This window comes from Dicentrarchus labrax, unplaced genomic scaffold (genome assembly GCF_905237075.1).
Source record: "Dicentrarchus labrax unplaced genomic scaffold, dlabrax2021, whole genome shotgun sequence".
NCBI lineage: Eukaryota > Metazoa > Chordata > Actinopteri > Moronidae > Dicentrarchus > Dicentrarchus labrax.
The window spans coordinates 23,072,344-23,086,668 of NW_026136707.1; the positions used below are offsets into that span (position 1 = coordinate 23,072,344).

General features: G+C 41.3%; 2 protein-coding genes across 11 annotated transcripts in view; both read right to left on the minus strand.

Annotated features, from left to right (window-relative positions):
- Window positions 1-4,323, minus strand: iqcg (IQ motif containing G). Its single transcript, XM_051406319.1, has 10 exons — window positions 4,184-4,323; window positions 3,684-3,813; window positions 3,495-3,529; window positions 3,295-3,417; window positions 2,857-2,941; window positions 2,561-2,722; window positions 2,253-2,327; window positions 429-560; window positions 262-351; window positions 1-176 (listed from the first exon to the last, which is right to left on the minus strand). Exons 2-10 carry the CDS (start codon window positions 3,810-3,812, stop codon window positions 60-62), a joined length of 948 nt encoding a protein of 315 aa, XP_051262279.1. The 5' UTR covers window position 3,813; window positions 4,184-4,323; the 3' UTR covers window positions 1-59.
- Window positions 4,324-5,454: 1,131 nt separating this feature from the next.
- LOC127366386 (protein spire homolog 1-like) overlaps window positions 5,455-14,325 on the minus strand; it is a 42,385-nt gene continuing 33,514 nt past the window's right edge. For 7 of the 10 annotated variants that reach the window (XM_051405206.1, XM_051405207.1, XM_051405211.1 and 4 more), the window contains 9 exons: window positions 13,756-13,919; window positions 13,561-13,654; window positions 13,232-13,374; window positions 12,548-12,724; window positions 9,630-9,767; window positions 9,410-9,480; window positions 9,266-9,293; window positions 8,609-8,901; window positions 5,455-7,721 (listed from right to left, as the gene is read on the minus strand). In XM_051405206.1, the coding sequence (XP_051261166.1) occupies window positions 7,466-7,721; window positions 8,609-8,901; window positions 9,266-9,293; window positions 9,410-9,480; window positions 9,630-9,767; window positions 12,548-12,724; window positions 13,232-13,374; window positions 13,561-13,654; window positions 13,756-13,919 (1,364 nt within the window). In that variant the 3' untranslated portion in view covers window positions 5,455-7,465. The remainder of the gene's footprint in view (window positions 7,722-8,608; window positions 8,902-9,265; window positions 9,294-9,409; window positions 9,481-9,629; window positions 9,768-12,547; window positions 12,725-13,231; window positions 13,375-13,560; window positions 13,655-13,755; window positions 13,920-14,325) is intronic. The other 3 variants (XM_051405213.1, XM_051405215.1, XM_051405216.1) reach the window with 1 other exon arrangement.

Genomic DNA, 14,325 nt, shown 5'->3' on the forward strand with positions numbered 1-14,325 from the left:
TAATGTTCTATTGAATTCTATTTATTATTTCAATGTGTCAAAGGAGTGTTGGAAAAAACTCATTTTTTCTTCTTCTTTCCTTCCTTCTTCTTCTTCTTTCCTTTCTTGTCATCCTCTGCTTTTTTAAAACTACCGAGGCCCCGCCGGACCATGCAGCCTCTCCACCAGGCCTGCAACTGTAGGGTCAAAGGTCACAGCCAGGGTCAGAATTAGGGATCAGTACACTAAATAACCAGATCTGAACTGATTGGATGCTGTTACCTTGGTAGCAGCTCTGGCCTCTTCCTGCTGTTGGCGCAGTCTCTCCTGCTCCTCCCTGTCCTCCATCACCACCTGCTCCATCTCCTTGAACTGAACACAATTCAGCACCTCATTAATGTTCATCTAAGAGTGACTGTGCACCCTCTTCAGCACCTGCAGCTGCTCACCTTCCTCTTCATATCCGTCAGTCTGTCCAGATTCAGTGTCCTTTTGCAGCACACACCGTTGAGCTGCTGCTCTTTCTCCTGCAGCATCTGCTTTGTGCTCTGCTGCCACTGCTGCAGCTGCTCCTGCAACTCCTAAAACAACAACAGCAACAAGATCAGCTGCTGCTGCTTCTGCACCTGATTAATATGAAAAATCATAAAACGAGCAGAACACAGACAAATGTTTTACTAAGATAAACTGCTGGTGCCAAACATGACCAACAACTTAAAGAGCAACTCAACAATAAATGCACTCTTTTGAGTTCATTAATTACATGTGCAGTCACTTTCTTACACTATCAACTGATTCTGGTCCCATTCTACACTGTTCATTATAACAGAGGTATTCATTTGCAGAGAAAATCCAGTAATTCTTCAGTAAATCTTCAACACCGCCTAGAATTCTGTGACATACACTAGGCAGTCAGCAGTGGAGACGGTAGTATGGAGTATGAAAGATTAAGTGTGCAATTGATGTAACAATACATTCAAGATTCGATACACTTCACAATAACAGGGCTCATGATATGATTTACTCACAATGTTTTTGACAAAATGAGATTGAATCTATTACAAAACTGCAAAACAATGCATATTTCCTTTTCTTTGTAAAAGTGAAACTGATCTCTTTGCGCCTTGATACCACGATTGATATCATGATTCATTTCTACAGTGTTAGAGGCAAGTTAATAATCATGATAATAGTAATAATACATTTATTTTATATAGCACTTCAAAAGGTACTCAAGGGCACTTTGCATGGTAACAAAAAGGCAATAGAACAGCATAAGAAAAAGTAAAACAGCAATAAAAAAACACCCTCTCTACCACTCAATAACATCACCTGTTGACCTTTTGACAACATTGCCTCTGGTGCATCTGCTGAAACCTCAAGCAAAAATGATGTAATAAGTTCCTCTTTAAACAGACGATACCAGCAGGGGGGGAACCACAGGGGGCTTTTGCTGTGTCAACAAGAATCTGGCTAGCTGAATACAGGTTCAGCTCAACTGTAGCTTGCTGGGGTTTAACACAGCTGAGTACAAAGGAGCGGAGCTTATGTTGAAGCATTTTGTTATAAGACCTGACTTTACTGTTTGCCACATCCTCCTTGCAGATAAAGGACTTGTGCTGGTGCATTCATTGATAAATGATTATAAGGTCATTGCCATTAATTAATCAATCAGTTTGTTGCTTTAAAGGTCCAGTGTGTAACATTTAGGGGGATTTAGTGTCAGAAATGAAATATACTATTTAGAGGTATGTGTTCATTAGTGTATAGTCAGAGCAGGTCCAGGTTGCTGCAGTAGCCCAAATAGTGCTTATACTGGACTATGATGTTCAACCTCTGTTAAACCAGGGTCGGTATATAACAAATAAAGAATGCTCAAACTTAGATGTTAAAGAAGATCTTGGCTGAGAGCTGAATTAAGACACATTTATCAAGCAACTTACTCCTTACAGCAAAGTGTAAGAGTGACCTTTCAGAGCCACTTAAAGTGATCACGTGATTAATCACCTACGTTCAGAGCATATTTGATAAACAGCTTTTATTCTTAAGTTTGCAAGTAAGAGTTAAAGTGAAATTTTTACTTTTATCTTTCACTTAAGTTTCAGTTTTAGCAGCTTGGTAAATACAGTTCCTGGTGAACCACAGGTTGAACTTCAAGCTCAGGAACAGTGACCTCGAGTGGCAGTGAGAGGATTTCTACAGGATGCAAGAACTGGATACATGTTAAACCTAAACATTATAATTGTAATATCATTAAAAAGTGAATAACCGACCTCAAGTTGATTTTGCAGGAATGTCTCTGACTCTTCATGAACTCTCCTCTCGTCCTTCAGCTGTTTGTGCAGCATCTGAGAGAGAATGAAATGACAGATGACATGATTTGGACAACTTTTAACTCTGGAGTCTCGGTGTGCATTTGTTACTCTATAAGTTTGAGAAAAATGTAAGAGCACTGGTCATCTGCTTAAGAAGAGAACAAAGAGCAGTACAGAGATCATGTCTGCACTCTCATGTCTGTTTCTGCGGGCTTGGTGGGTAGGAGGTCTAACCCACACTGAACTGGAACTGATTCTGGACCCACCTGCAACTGGTCCTCCAGCAGCTTCTCGGCCTGGCTGTTCTCCTTCTGTGTCTGCTCAAGCTTCAGCTCAAGGTTTTTCTCCACAATCTTCTTCTTGTTGGCCAACTTTGATGACTGCAGATTCAGCTGATACTTCAGGTCTCTGGAGAGGAGGTCCATGCCCTGAAGGGGGGCAGTTATGAAGTACTGCATTCACCTTCAGACTAACATGTTTGATTTTGTTCTTAAACAAAGGGTCAGTTCACCAAAATGGACAGATTCACTCGTGGTTTTTGGATCTGCTCTTAGTTTCTCACCTGCAGTTTCTCTACTTTCTGTTGGACCTCATCTTTTTGTCTCAGCAGTTTTTGTCTTCTCAACTCCAGCTCTCTCATTAACTCTCTGGGTGGACAGACTCACATTACTGATACGAAACACACTTTCTCCTTTTAGTACACCTGAAAAGATACTGTCTAGTGTAAGGAGGAAATCTGCAACATGAGAAAAAACAGGGCTCTTATTGCACCCCCTTGTGTAGAGAAACTTGTTTTCCTATCCTCCCACTGTCTACTTAATGAACCCCATACCTTACTTGATAGGGTACTTCATTTGCTTCTCTGTCTGTCTTTTTCATGTGTATTTGTTTAAGGAAAATATGGCTATTTTGCTTCAATACAGACATCTTTTTTAAAAGAAATGCAAACAATTAATCAATTCATTAATTAGTATGGTTTCCAGATGAAGCAGGGATGAACCTTCTTATGTTCTCATCCACCTTCTTCTGCTCCACTACTCCCACCACCTGCTGCAGAGAACTGAAACTCTGCTCCTCCTCCAGCTCCAGATGCAGCGTGGAAACCTGCTGTGAGATGTACTGACTGCACAGAGAGACAACGCAGTCAGAAAAATGTTGATGCCACATCATGTTTTTGGTCCGTTTGTCTGTATTACTCACCAGTCCCTCACCAGCTTGGTCAGCCTGGCTTTCTCCTAAACACACACACACACACACACACACATCATTTTGGTTAGAACGTTTGTCCACAAAATGGAGAATAACCTGGCATAAACACAGTGAAATCATCATCAGATCAAAGCAGACAGCTGTTAGTCAGATGTTCCTCAGTGAACATGGACAGGTCACCTGTGCTGTTGCAGTGCCTTGCTCCCAGTTGATCTGCACTGTCAGAGTGTGTCCCAGTATGTCCAACTGGTCTGAACAGTCCTCCAGTACAGCTGCCAGTCTGAGACTCTGAATCCTGGATAAAGACATCCTGTAGATGCACACACACACACACACACACACACACACACACACACACACACACCGATGAGCAAGGTGAATAAACATTTCTTTTAAGTTAGTGCTAGCATGCTGCTATCCCAAAACTTAAGGAATGTGGTGTTTCAAGAGCTAATTGTCAAATATTTATCAGGAGAAGAACTATAAATAGAACACAAGACATTTACTTTGATCGATAAGTAAGATAACCTCAAACTAACAGATATCTACAGTGGTGTCTGGTGTGAGTTAGCTGTCAGTTGTGAACTCCCTCAGTGGGTAGCATGGTGCTAGCCTACGTTAACTATCCGTTTCAGAGGAAAACTCAATAGCAACTGCAAAAGATGACAACAGTCCCTTACTTCAGTTCTCACTCTCACTCCGGGTAAATAATCAAATATCCTTCAAGAGAAGCGACATTATTTTTTTTAACAGCACAGCTAGCTACTAACGTTAGTTATTAGCAGTTTCACGGTTTTCATGTCACTATGGTAACAGTGGACTCCCGCTGGGGGGCGGGGCGGTGAGCTCTGGGTGGATCATCATACTGGTATAATTATTAGAGACTGGTTGGATAGCTTATCCAAAGAGTGACTGACCCAATACGAGTAGTATGCGAGTTGTATAAAAGAAAAAAAGTTGCTCTAGAAATTGAGTGCATCAATCAGTCAAACGTATTTATTATATAGCACATTTCATTCAGTGTAGTGCAGTTCAAAGTGCTTCACAGACGATAATGAGACAGAATGGAGTAAAAATTAAACAAGGTAGGTATAACGATATTATTTTATTCTTAATTTTTTATTTAATTTTTAGTTATACTCAAACAAAAACAAAAAAAAATTAAGAAAGCAGGCAGAAATAACACATAAAACAATAATAAAAAAAAATCTATTTAAAATCAATTTACTATTTTAAAATAAAAGTATAGTAGTAGTAAAATAAAAGCCAGGCTGCATATGGGTATATGTGTATATATATATGTGCTGTCAGTGGTGCCTGTTGATATTTCCATGTGTAACAAAGTTACAAATAAACCGTTCAACAAATGAAGTTGCCCATGGGAAATCATTTTCAACATATTGTGGGTTTAAAAAAACTATTAAACAACACTCATTTAAGAGACCGCTGACAAAACTCTATTTCCATATGTTTATATATTACTTCTACTCTTTATGTACAATATGCAATATTGCAATATGTAATAAAGTAGAGTACCGAGTAGATGCATTAACCAGCTATCACTTACACTCTCAATGAGTTGGCCTCTACATTATCTTTCTTGACTCTACTTTGAAGGATGAACTAGCATCTAGCAGCAAAGTTACATATTGCAGCTAACTGAACACATCTGTATTTGAAGATGTTGGAATGAGAACGGGCTGTAAACTGTGTAGGACAAAAAAACACAAAAGGCCATATCTACAGCCAGTGTTCTGTGCTGCTGTAGAAACATGCTGGTTTGACATGGTGGACTCCAAGGAAGGCAACCCTGTGTAGATCAAAACATCTTATTCTAAGGGAACAAAAACACAACAATTCCTATATTCAGGTGATTATATGAATATTATATTTCATTTCTGCCAATAGATTCTAAAGAAAATACATGACAAAGAAGATATGGATACTCTGATCAGGTATTGCATTACAGTTTATTCTTGTAGTCATCATTTGTTGCACTCTCTGCAGGGAGTTACAGCTTGAAGGTAATACAGACTGAAGGTACAAGCTACACCATAGTACATGCATGAGGCTGTCATACTGTGAGGTTTCTTGTGTGGACTTCCCACTCCTCCCCTGAACACACAGTACTGGGATAGTTTCCCTCTCAGAGACACAGATCTACAGCAGTCTCACTGTCAAGATACCATTGAGGCAACACAGAGCTGATCTACAAATAAACCATTAGAAACAAAGTATGTACAGTTACAGTAGATGACTGTTCAACATATGAGTGCGATCATAAAAGGCAATTCTTAAGGCAGAAACATCTTAAGGAGGGAAATGAGGAATGTGATGAAGAATCAAATAGACATCCAGGCCACAGGTCAGGTACTTCTTCCTGCCAATGAGACTCTGAATGATGGAGAAATCATAAAGGCGTTATATTAAGACTTACAGTGTGTGTTGAACGGCAAGACAGTATGTTGTTATTATTTGCAGTGAACTGGGTTTCATAAAGTGTACAGCTGTACAAAAACATCAACATGAGGCGTTTTATTATGACTAATCTTTACACAATACAAATACGAGTCAGGAACTTAATGTAAAGAAAAGTGAAGGAGTTAATACATACTATATATTTACCAACGCATTCATTCATAGGTATTTAAAAATGCAAAAATATGCCGGTATTTCCTGTAAATGATTAAAAGGCAAGTCTGAAAAATCTTGATTGTTGTTTCTATACCTGCTTGTTTGCACATCTGAGTGATTTAAGTAAAAATAGTTGTTTATTACGAACGTACAGTGTAAATGTATGGTTAAGAAATGCGCTTAAAGGGCCTCAAAACATATTTCTTTCATCTGCTTCTCACTATAAGTAATAGAGTCCAACATGAACACAACATTTTTTTTTTTCATGGGAGATGTAGGCTATAGTATTTTTTTTAGCTTGGACACTAAATATCTCAGCCTCTGCAGCTTCAAGTCCCCTGACTTCATGTTAGAGCAATGCTAAGATCGATCGCAGTCAATCGACCTAATGGAATCCTAACCACACAGTCCTTATGAAGCAAATCAGCAGAGTGTTAAACTCTTAATGCTTATTTAGTCTTGAATATTTGCACTTTTTTAAACGTCATTTTGCTGCAAGACGGCTGTAAACATACATCAATGGGGAATGACTTTTCCTTGGGTGACATACAGGTTAGGAAGATGTTATTATTTGGCACTAAATCTGCATAAAAACAGATTATGTTTTCTGACAAAATGAAAAAAACAGACACAAAGACTTTTCCTCTGCTTTCTCAAGAAAATCCGAAACATGCTCTCAAGCATGCTTCGTGAAGATGAAAGTGGAGGAAAGTCTCATTGAGCGTCATAAGCTAAATAAAACAAAGGGTGACTTTTCATCGAACAATCATTTACTGTACACACACGTAAAAAACTAAATTAAAACCCATACAAAATGTACAGTTTCATATTCCATATTTTCTTGAGTGTCACTCTCAGTTTACAACGCGATCTCTTTGCAGGCCTTGTGTCTTCTGCAGTGCCAGCGCCTGAAGAAGTCAAACACACATCAGTCCTTCTTGTGCTTATTGATTTGAGTGTGAGTTGGGTTGGACCGCGCTGTTGTGCCATCAGAGGAGAGGGATGTCATTCCACTTTGAGGCATTGCCATCACAATAGTGCTTGTCTCTTTACTCAAACACTGTGGCCAGAGATTAAAGGATCATCTATGATATGGTAAAAAAAAAAAAAAAAGATTGGCAGATCTACAGTATATGTCTGAAGAAGCTGTACATGGTGATCAGGACACAGAAACAAAAACCACATTGTCCACCGCTGAGGTTCACATCAGCCTTCTGACAGCTTAATCTGAATGTATACACTTACTGTAAGATCATATCCAGTGTTGAGTCTTTATAATTGTGCCATTGGAGCTGGAAGCAGCCAGAGATAGAGAGAGATAAAGAGTTTTAGATCTCCTTGATTGTTCGTTCAGAGGGCCGGTACTCCTCCCTTCCTTTAGGGGAGGACAAGTAAAAGGACTGGGTCTTGCGTTTTAGGCGAGCTCTCTTAGTGGCCAGGGACAGGCTGTGCTTGCTGGAGGCGATAATGTCAGTGATGAACTTCTTGCAATCCACACACACCTCCATGGTGGCCCAGTCCTCTGTCAGCTCCGGGGGAAGCTCCAGTTCTTCATGGGACTTTAAGGAGCCGTGCTTAGAAAGCCTACATGGGACAGATAAAGAGGACAGCTTGGCATCAACAGGATCAGAAAACCACTTTGACTCATTGTCAAAACTACCCAGGGTATGTGGTCATGGGCAACCCAGTCCGTGGGTGGTCGTAAATAAATGCTGTGAATGGTCAACCTAATTACAAAAAAAATATTTTTGACTAACCTGTAGTCGTATCTACTCATGTGAATTATTTATTATATTTATTTATCCAGGTGTTGATACGAGTTCACCTCAATAAGGCTTTTTTTTTAACTTCTTAACTGGTATTTTTTGTAAAATTATTTAAATTATTTTATCTGGTATTGGGTTTTTATGTTTTGAGTTTGATTTACCTTCTATTCTATTTGATTGTTGACAGGAAGGTTTAGGTTTAAGTAAGAGTAACAAGGACACTGATTCTGGAGAGAGATGGAGGTATCAGTTTCAGAGACAGATAACTCAAAAGCTGTGCAAGTAGCCAAAAAGCCAAAACTATCTGTATAGTTTGATACCACTGATCATAGTACTTTTCAGCCACTAGATGTCACAGTGACAGTGCACTACAGTCCAAAGATACACACTGGATATTTGAGGCAGGTGTTGAGGACAGATTGTCCCCAAGCAGCAAATACTAAGATTGAATGCCTTTTAGTCTATGGTTTATGTATTTTCTACATTGTGTGATTATGAGCAAATGTGTCCTCAGCTTTTTGTATCATAAGCAGCATTTTGGAAGTGCAGTTAATGTCTTTTAATCTATGTACATTCACTGTGGTACAGTATGTGTTTTAATCCACTGTACCAATACATACCAATACAGAGTCTTTCTTTGTATTACATCAGGACATAAATAATGTGGTATCTTCAGTCTGAGTAATGTGTGTTCGTAGCTCTTACTTGGAAATGGTCTTCTGAATGCCGTGGCGCTGTGGGCTACTGGAGGATTTCTCAGATTTAGCAGCAGCTGCTGCTCCAGAGGCTTTTGCAGCTCCTTTAGATGCTTCTGTTGTCACTCCTCTCAAAGTTGGGGATGCTGAGGCCCCTTCCACTGCTGATGGCCCCGGCCCTGCAGCCACAGAGAGACCTTGTCCTACAGCAGCAATGGCACTTACCCTGTCCCTGGGGAGAGTGTTGGTCGAGCCGATGGAGTAGATGGGCAAGCTGGAATAAGGTTTGGATGGCAGCCGCATCTGTTAGAGAGGGAAGACATGAATACTGATGAAAACTGGAGGTTTATATTTATATCACATCCTCACTTCACAACTCATAGGTTAGGTATTCAGGTGTCAGATTTTTTTAAATCTTCGTTAAACTACTTCAGTATTTTCTTACAACATAGTAATGATGCAAAACAGGAAAGATATCTTTGAGAGAATCAGTAATAAAATATGATGGAAATAATGTTTTAACTGATCTAAAGAAAGATACACTGTTAAATTTGCAAAGTGTTTCCCATTTTGAATTTGGCACCACACTACTGTGAGCTTACTGATCTGTACAAATGGAAGCAGGATTTCATGCTGCACGGGCAGCTGATCGGCCTATTTGACTTACCTTTTTGCAGCACTGTGAACACACAGGCCTGCAAGGAGAAAAGAGAGAGAAAACAGAGGATGTGATGAATGAAAACAGTAACACTTCCTTCCAGTTAGTTTCCCTTTAAGAAAAGATGAAGATAATGTAAGTAAGATGTTTTACTTTTTGCAAAACTGGCAGATGTAGGACCAGGTGAAAAAGGAAAACCTTTTGGTTCGACAACAGAAGCAAAGCTGAAATACAAAAAAAAAAAAGATGAAGAAGAAGAAATTAATGCAAACATCAAAATATTTGACCAAATGTACAACTGTAACTGATGGCAGGTTAATGCATTCACTTGGTGTTTTGTACTGGAAATAATACAAGCAAGGTGTGTAGTTACCTTTCCCTTCTTCATAGCGTTGTAGATGTCTTTGTACTGCTGGAACTTCTCCAGTTCTGCCTTAACCAGCACCTGTCTGATGTGCATCACTTCCTCCACGGTCAGAGACAGGCACTCCACGGGGAAACAGAACTCCTCCTGCAACAACACACACACGTTTATGTAGACACACACACAACAGTGAGTGACTCTGGCAACAGCCGATCCAACACACAGGGCTCAGTGTTTATCATTCAGTACACAAGCAGCCACCCCTCTGCACCTTTCAGAGCAGCCTGTGTCGGTCCAGACTGCATTTGGGTCTTAAAAGATGTTCTCATTGTTCACTGAAGAAAAAGGCAGAATCAGAGAGGGCTCATGATGCTTAAAAAACTGAAGTGATGGAAAGACATGATTCCAGCGGCAGTGCAGGGCAGCAAACTGGGCCGTAACTGTTTTTTTATATTTTCTGTAATTATGTACATCCCTATACATATATATTTATTGCCCTAGAGAATATGTGCTATTTTGTCATTAGTGTGGTGGTTTATATGTTGGTGTGACTGGGTTGTGATTGACAGGTCACAACATACATTCAAAGAAAATTGTTATTAGTTTAATGTAAAAAAAATAATTTCAAAACCCCCATTAATGAACTTCCTGTCATCATTGCAGTGCAGGGTGGCCTGATTACCAGTGCATCTGTCTGGAGGAAACAGAGGAACAGGTAGAACACAGTCCAGAACAAGTCTCTACTGGGTTTGCGGATGTTTCAGAGGAACAGCCAGCACCCAGCCCAGAGATAGACTCTCCTGTGACCCCCAGTTCTGAACCTTCTGCTACCACTGCTGTCCAGGAAAACTGGACTGTAGCTTCAGCTGCACCAGCCATTCAAACCCCGCTCAATGACCTTCCTGTTGCCATTGCAGTGCTGGTTGAACTGACTACTAGTGCTAAAACTCCTGCCAACATCGGCCTGGAGGAAACAGAGAAACAGCAATAAAACAGTCCAGAGCCAGACTCTACTGGAGTTCCTGATGCCGCAGAGGCCACAACCAGCCCTGCTGAAGGTATGGATGAGGACAGAGAAACAGTCTCTGCTGTCGTTACTCCTCCATCAGCTCCTCTGACCACCAGTGCTAAACCTCCTGCCGTCACTGCTGTCCAGGAGGATTTAACAGTCAGCCAGATTGAAACAGTACAGCAGCCAGAACCCAGCCCAGTACCAGACTGTGGTGTGGCTTCAGCTCCAAAAGCTGCTCAGACCCCCTCCGATTAGCTTCCTGTCATCACTGCAGTGCAGGATGACCTGACTACCAGTGCGGAACCTCCTGCCAATATCGGCCTGTAGGAAACAGAGGAACAGCCAGCACTCAGTCCATAACCAGTCTCTACTGTGGTTGATAATGGTGCAGAGGACAGAACCAACCCTGCTGAAGGTATGGATGAGGAGCCTGGTCTGGAGGAGAACAGAGTCTCTGCCGTCACTACTCCTCCACCAGCTCCCCTGTCTACCAGTGCAGGACCTCGTCCACAGTGCCATCCACAATGGCTTGAACAGTAGTCTGGATGAAGCAGACAAACTGGCAGCACCAAGCCCAGACAAAGACTTGGCTGTGGCGTCACGTCCTCCTCCTCCTCTGACTCCTCCTGCTTCAGTTGGAATGCTGCTGGATGGCGAGGATAACTGTGAGGAGCCCACATGAGAACCAGACTCTGCAGTGGTTTCTGCTCCACCAGCTCGTCTCCCTGCGCCTAATGTTGCTCCTGACCTGACCATCAGCCAGTATGAGGCCAAAATGAAGACTGAGGGTGGAACCCAAGGCTTCCTTGGTTGGCTCAGAAACACACTGTACTGCTGTTTCTAGTTTGCAGACACAGACTGAGACTGAATTTTTCATGTTCCTATTTTGAACAATAAATTCATTGTTGCATTGCAGTCAGTTTGCATCAGGTTTATTTACTGTGACTTATTTGGATTCACTGTATGTTACAGTACAGTAAAAGCATTGTTCTTAAAAAGGTGGAATGTGTAATTCATCTCATTGTCAGAGAGGCAAGTAAGTCAGAAAGTTTGATTTCAAAACTCTAATTTTTAGGTACGCATATGTATAAACAAACATTTGTGACCAATGATCAATTTCACACAACTGTGACCCTGTGTACTGAGTAAGACATTTACAGTGTCAAAATAGACTTGTCAATGCTCTCTAGTGGACAAACTATGTGAAAACAGTGACGCTGTTTCTTAATTATCTTAAACATATCTTTAGGATTTCTGTGCTGCAATTTCGTACAGCCAAAATAAACTTGTAACATATGTATGTAATTTCGCTGATTTGTCAGTCTAGCTCTAAATAAACAGACATGGTATATTCATGTTGGCGATGGCATCCCGGTGAAAACCTTTTTAAAAGTCACACATCATGAGTCACTGACTGACTCTTGTAGTAAAAGTTAGTGCACTGTTACTCCTGCTGATCTCATGACTCCTGACAGCTACAGTACGCTGCTTTGTAACTGAACCAGAGTCAAGGAGGAGAGGAAGCATCAGACAACTTCAAATGTTGTTTTAAACAGTGTCTTCATATTTATAGTGTCACAAATAAACCAAAACATGGCATTTTGTAAATGTATCCCACCACTAGCAGACAACTGATTTGTTCAACACTAGAGCAGATTTGAATTAATTAGAGCTGCAACTACCTACTTGGGTTTGAGTGTTAAAAGATGATCAAAAGCAGTGAAGTGAATGATTATTAAATAAATTATATTGCTAATTAGCTGTGTAATCACACCTCAGATAAAAAGCAGTTATCCTCGGTCTAAGGCAGCAGCCTGCTCTACAGGCAAATGATCTCTAGTGAAGCAGGAAGCATTAGAATAGGATGGGCAGCTACAGTTATTATGCCAGGACGGACTTATGGAGACTGGCAAACCTTAGCCGACTCTCTTCCTCTGATGTAAATGCCCTTGCACAGAGCAAACACTGCCTTCATCAACCCCAACACAAATGTTTCGATAGGGTGGGAGCTCCGCAAAGGGTGTAGAGTGGAGGGAGAAGGGCGGAGGAGGAGGAGGGGGCTCCAGGGACGATTTGAAGCTATCATTCCAACCTGAGCAAGAAAAGGTGAAGGAGTGTGTGGGGGAGAGGAAGAGAAGGGTTCCTCCCGTTTCTCAAAGAAGTCACAACAGGAGATATTGTGAGCATACACAGTGGATTTAGTGACAGGAAAAGGAGAGAAATGCAGGCAGACACACGCAAATAAAAGGATAAGAGAGGTGATAATGAGTATTTCGTTTCAATCCCTTCTCATTGGCTTCTCTGTGATCCTGATGCTCACCTTCCCCATTTGTTTTCCTTATTACGTTACTGGACATGATCTGTGGTCAGAGCTGGGTTAAAACTTTGCCAGGCTACACTGTCCTCAGACATCCCACTGTAATACACTCTAATACTGTTGCACTATTTGTTGTTTGTTAACTTGTACTGCTCTTATAAACAGTCTGAAAATAATAAAACCTAAATAAATCATTCTTAGCCTCTTTTTTGTGACTTTAGTATTTTTTGGTACATTTCACCTACTGAGGATTTACAGTTTGCAAGGAAATGTCTGACTCACCAGAGACTTGGAGCTCTTTTTGCAGGGCGGCTGAAACTGTCGTACGTTGGTTGGGGTTTCCTTCTCGATGGAGTGTCTCCTTTGCGGGGTCTGACGTCTCTCTGGCTGGGGTGTAGAGGAGATTGGCAGGAACATGGGGGGAGCTGGTGTTCACACAGAAAATAGAGGTAAAATAAAGAAAGAGAGGCAGCTTAATTGGAAAGTAAAATCTCAGGAAAACATAGCTGGCGAGGCTGTAAGATTAAAACTCATCGATCGCTGTCAGTGTATGGTTTAGTTGAGGGGCCGACTGAGCTGTGACAGGGATGTAGAAATATTTCCTGACTCACTTTTCTTCCCCAGCGCAGACTCTGGGGACGTATCATCCATCAAAGATGTAGCCACACTGGAGCTGCTGGCCGATCTGCGCCCAACAATCTCATCCTGAGTGAATGGAATACACAAGCACTTCAATCAATATTTGCTCCGCACGAGCCACATGTGAATTCTAAAGATCCATCCCAATCACACAAACTCATACTGACGTCAGAGTCAGAGCTGTCCAGCTCGGCGAGGCTGGGGGCCTTCAGGAGCCTCTTCCTCTGAGGAACAGAGTGAGATCCAGATGGCTCTGCCCTGGGAGATGCTGATCCATTGGTCAGGGACAGACTGCTGGACGTCCTCCTGCCCATGTATGGACTAAACTCATCTGCACACAGCCACACACAAGAGAGGGCAGTTCAGACAAAAGGAGGATAAGCACTTGAGATGGATCTCAAAACACTTCCTCATATGATTCCTTGCATCCTGTGTTATTTTTTTTAATCTATTTTGACTCTTGTGCCCCCTAAAACAGGGGACTGAATTTAAATCACAGTGTCATTGAATGGGATGTGAGGTGAAAAGATGCATTGAATCTGAGTACTGAGGTTTGAGATCCATCCCAAGGTTAAAGAGGTCAGGTAGGGTGAGTTAAGTTGATGGGAGGTAGAAGAGCAGGCTGGTGTTACACACAGAGCATGAATGCCACTTTCATGAAATATTTAACCTCTGAACTCCTAAAATGGGATTCTGTCTGCTGACAGCCTCTGTGGTATTTTTGGGGGAGCTGAATC

Coding starts and splice junctions, on each gene's coding strand:
- iqcg (XM_051406319.1), bottom strand. CDS start 3,812: ATGTCTTTATCCAGGATTCAGAGTCTCAGACTGGCAGCTGTACTGGAG. Junction 2,723..2,856: donor AGAAAGTAGAGAAACTGCAG/GTGAGAAACTAA, acceptor GCCCCCCTTCAG/GGCATGGACCTCCTCTCCAG. Junction 352..428: donor TGACGGATATGAAGAGGAAG/GTGAGCAGCTGC, acceptor AATTGTGTTCAG/TTCAAGGAGATGGAGCAGGT.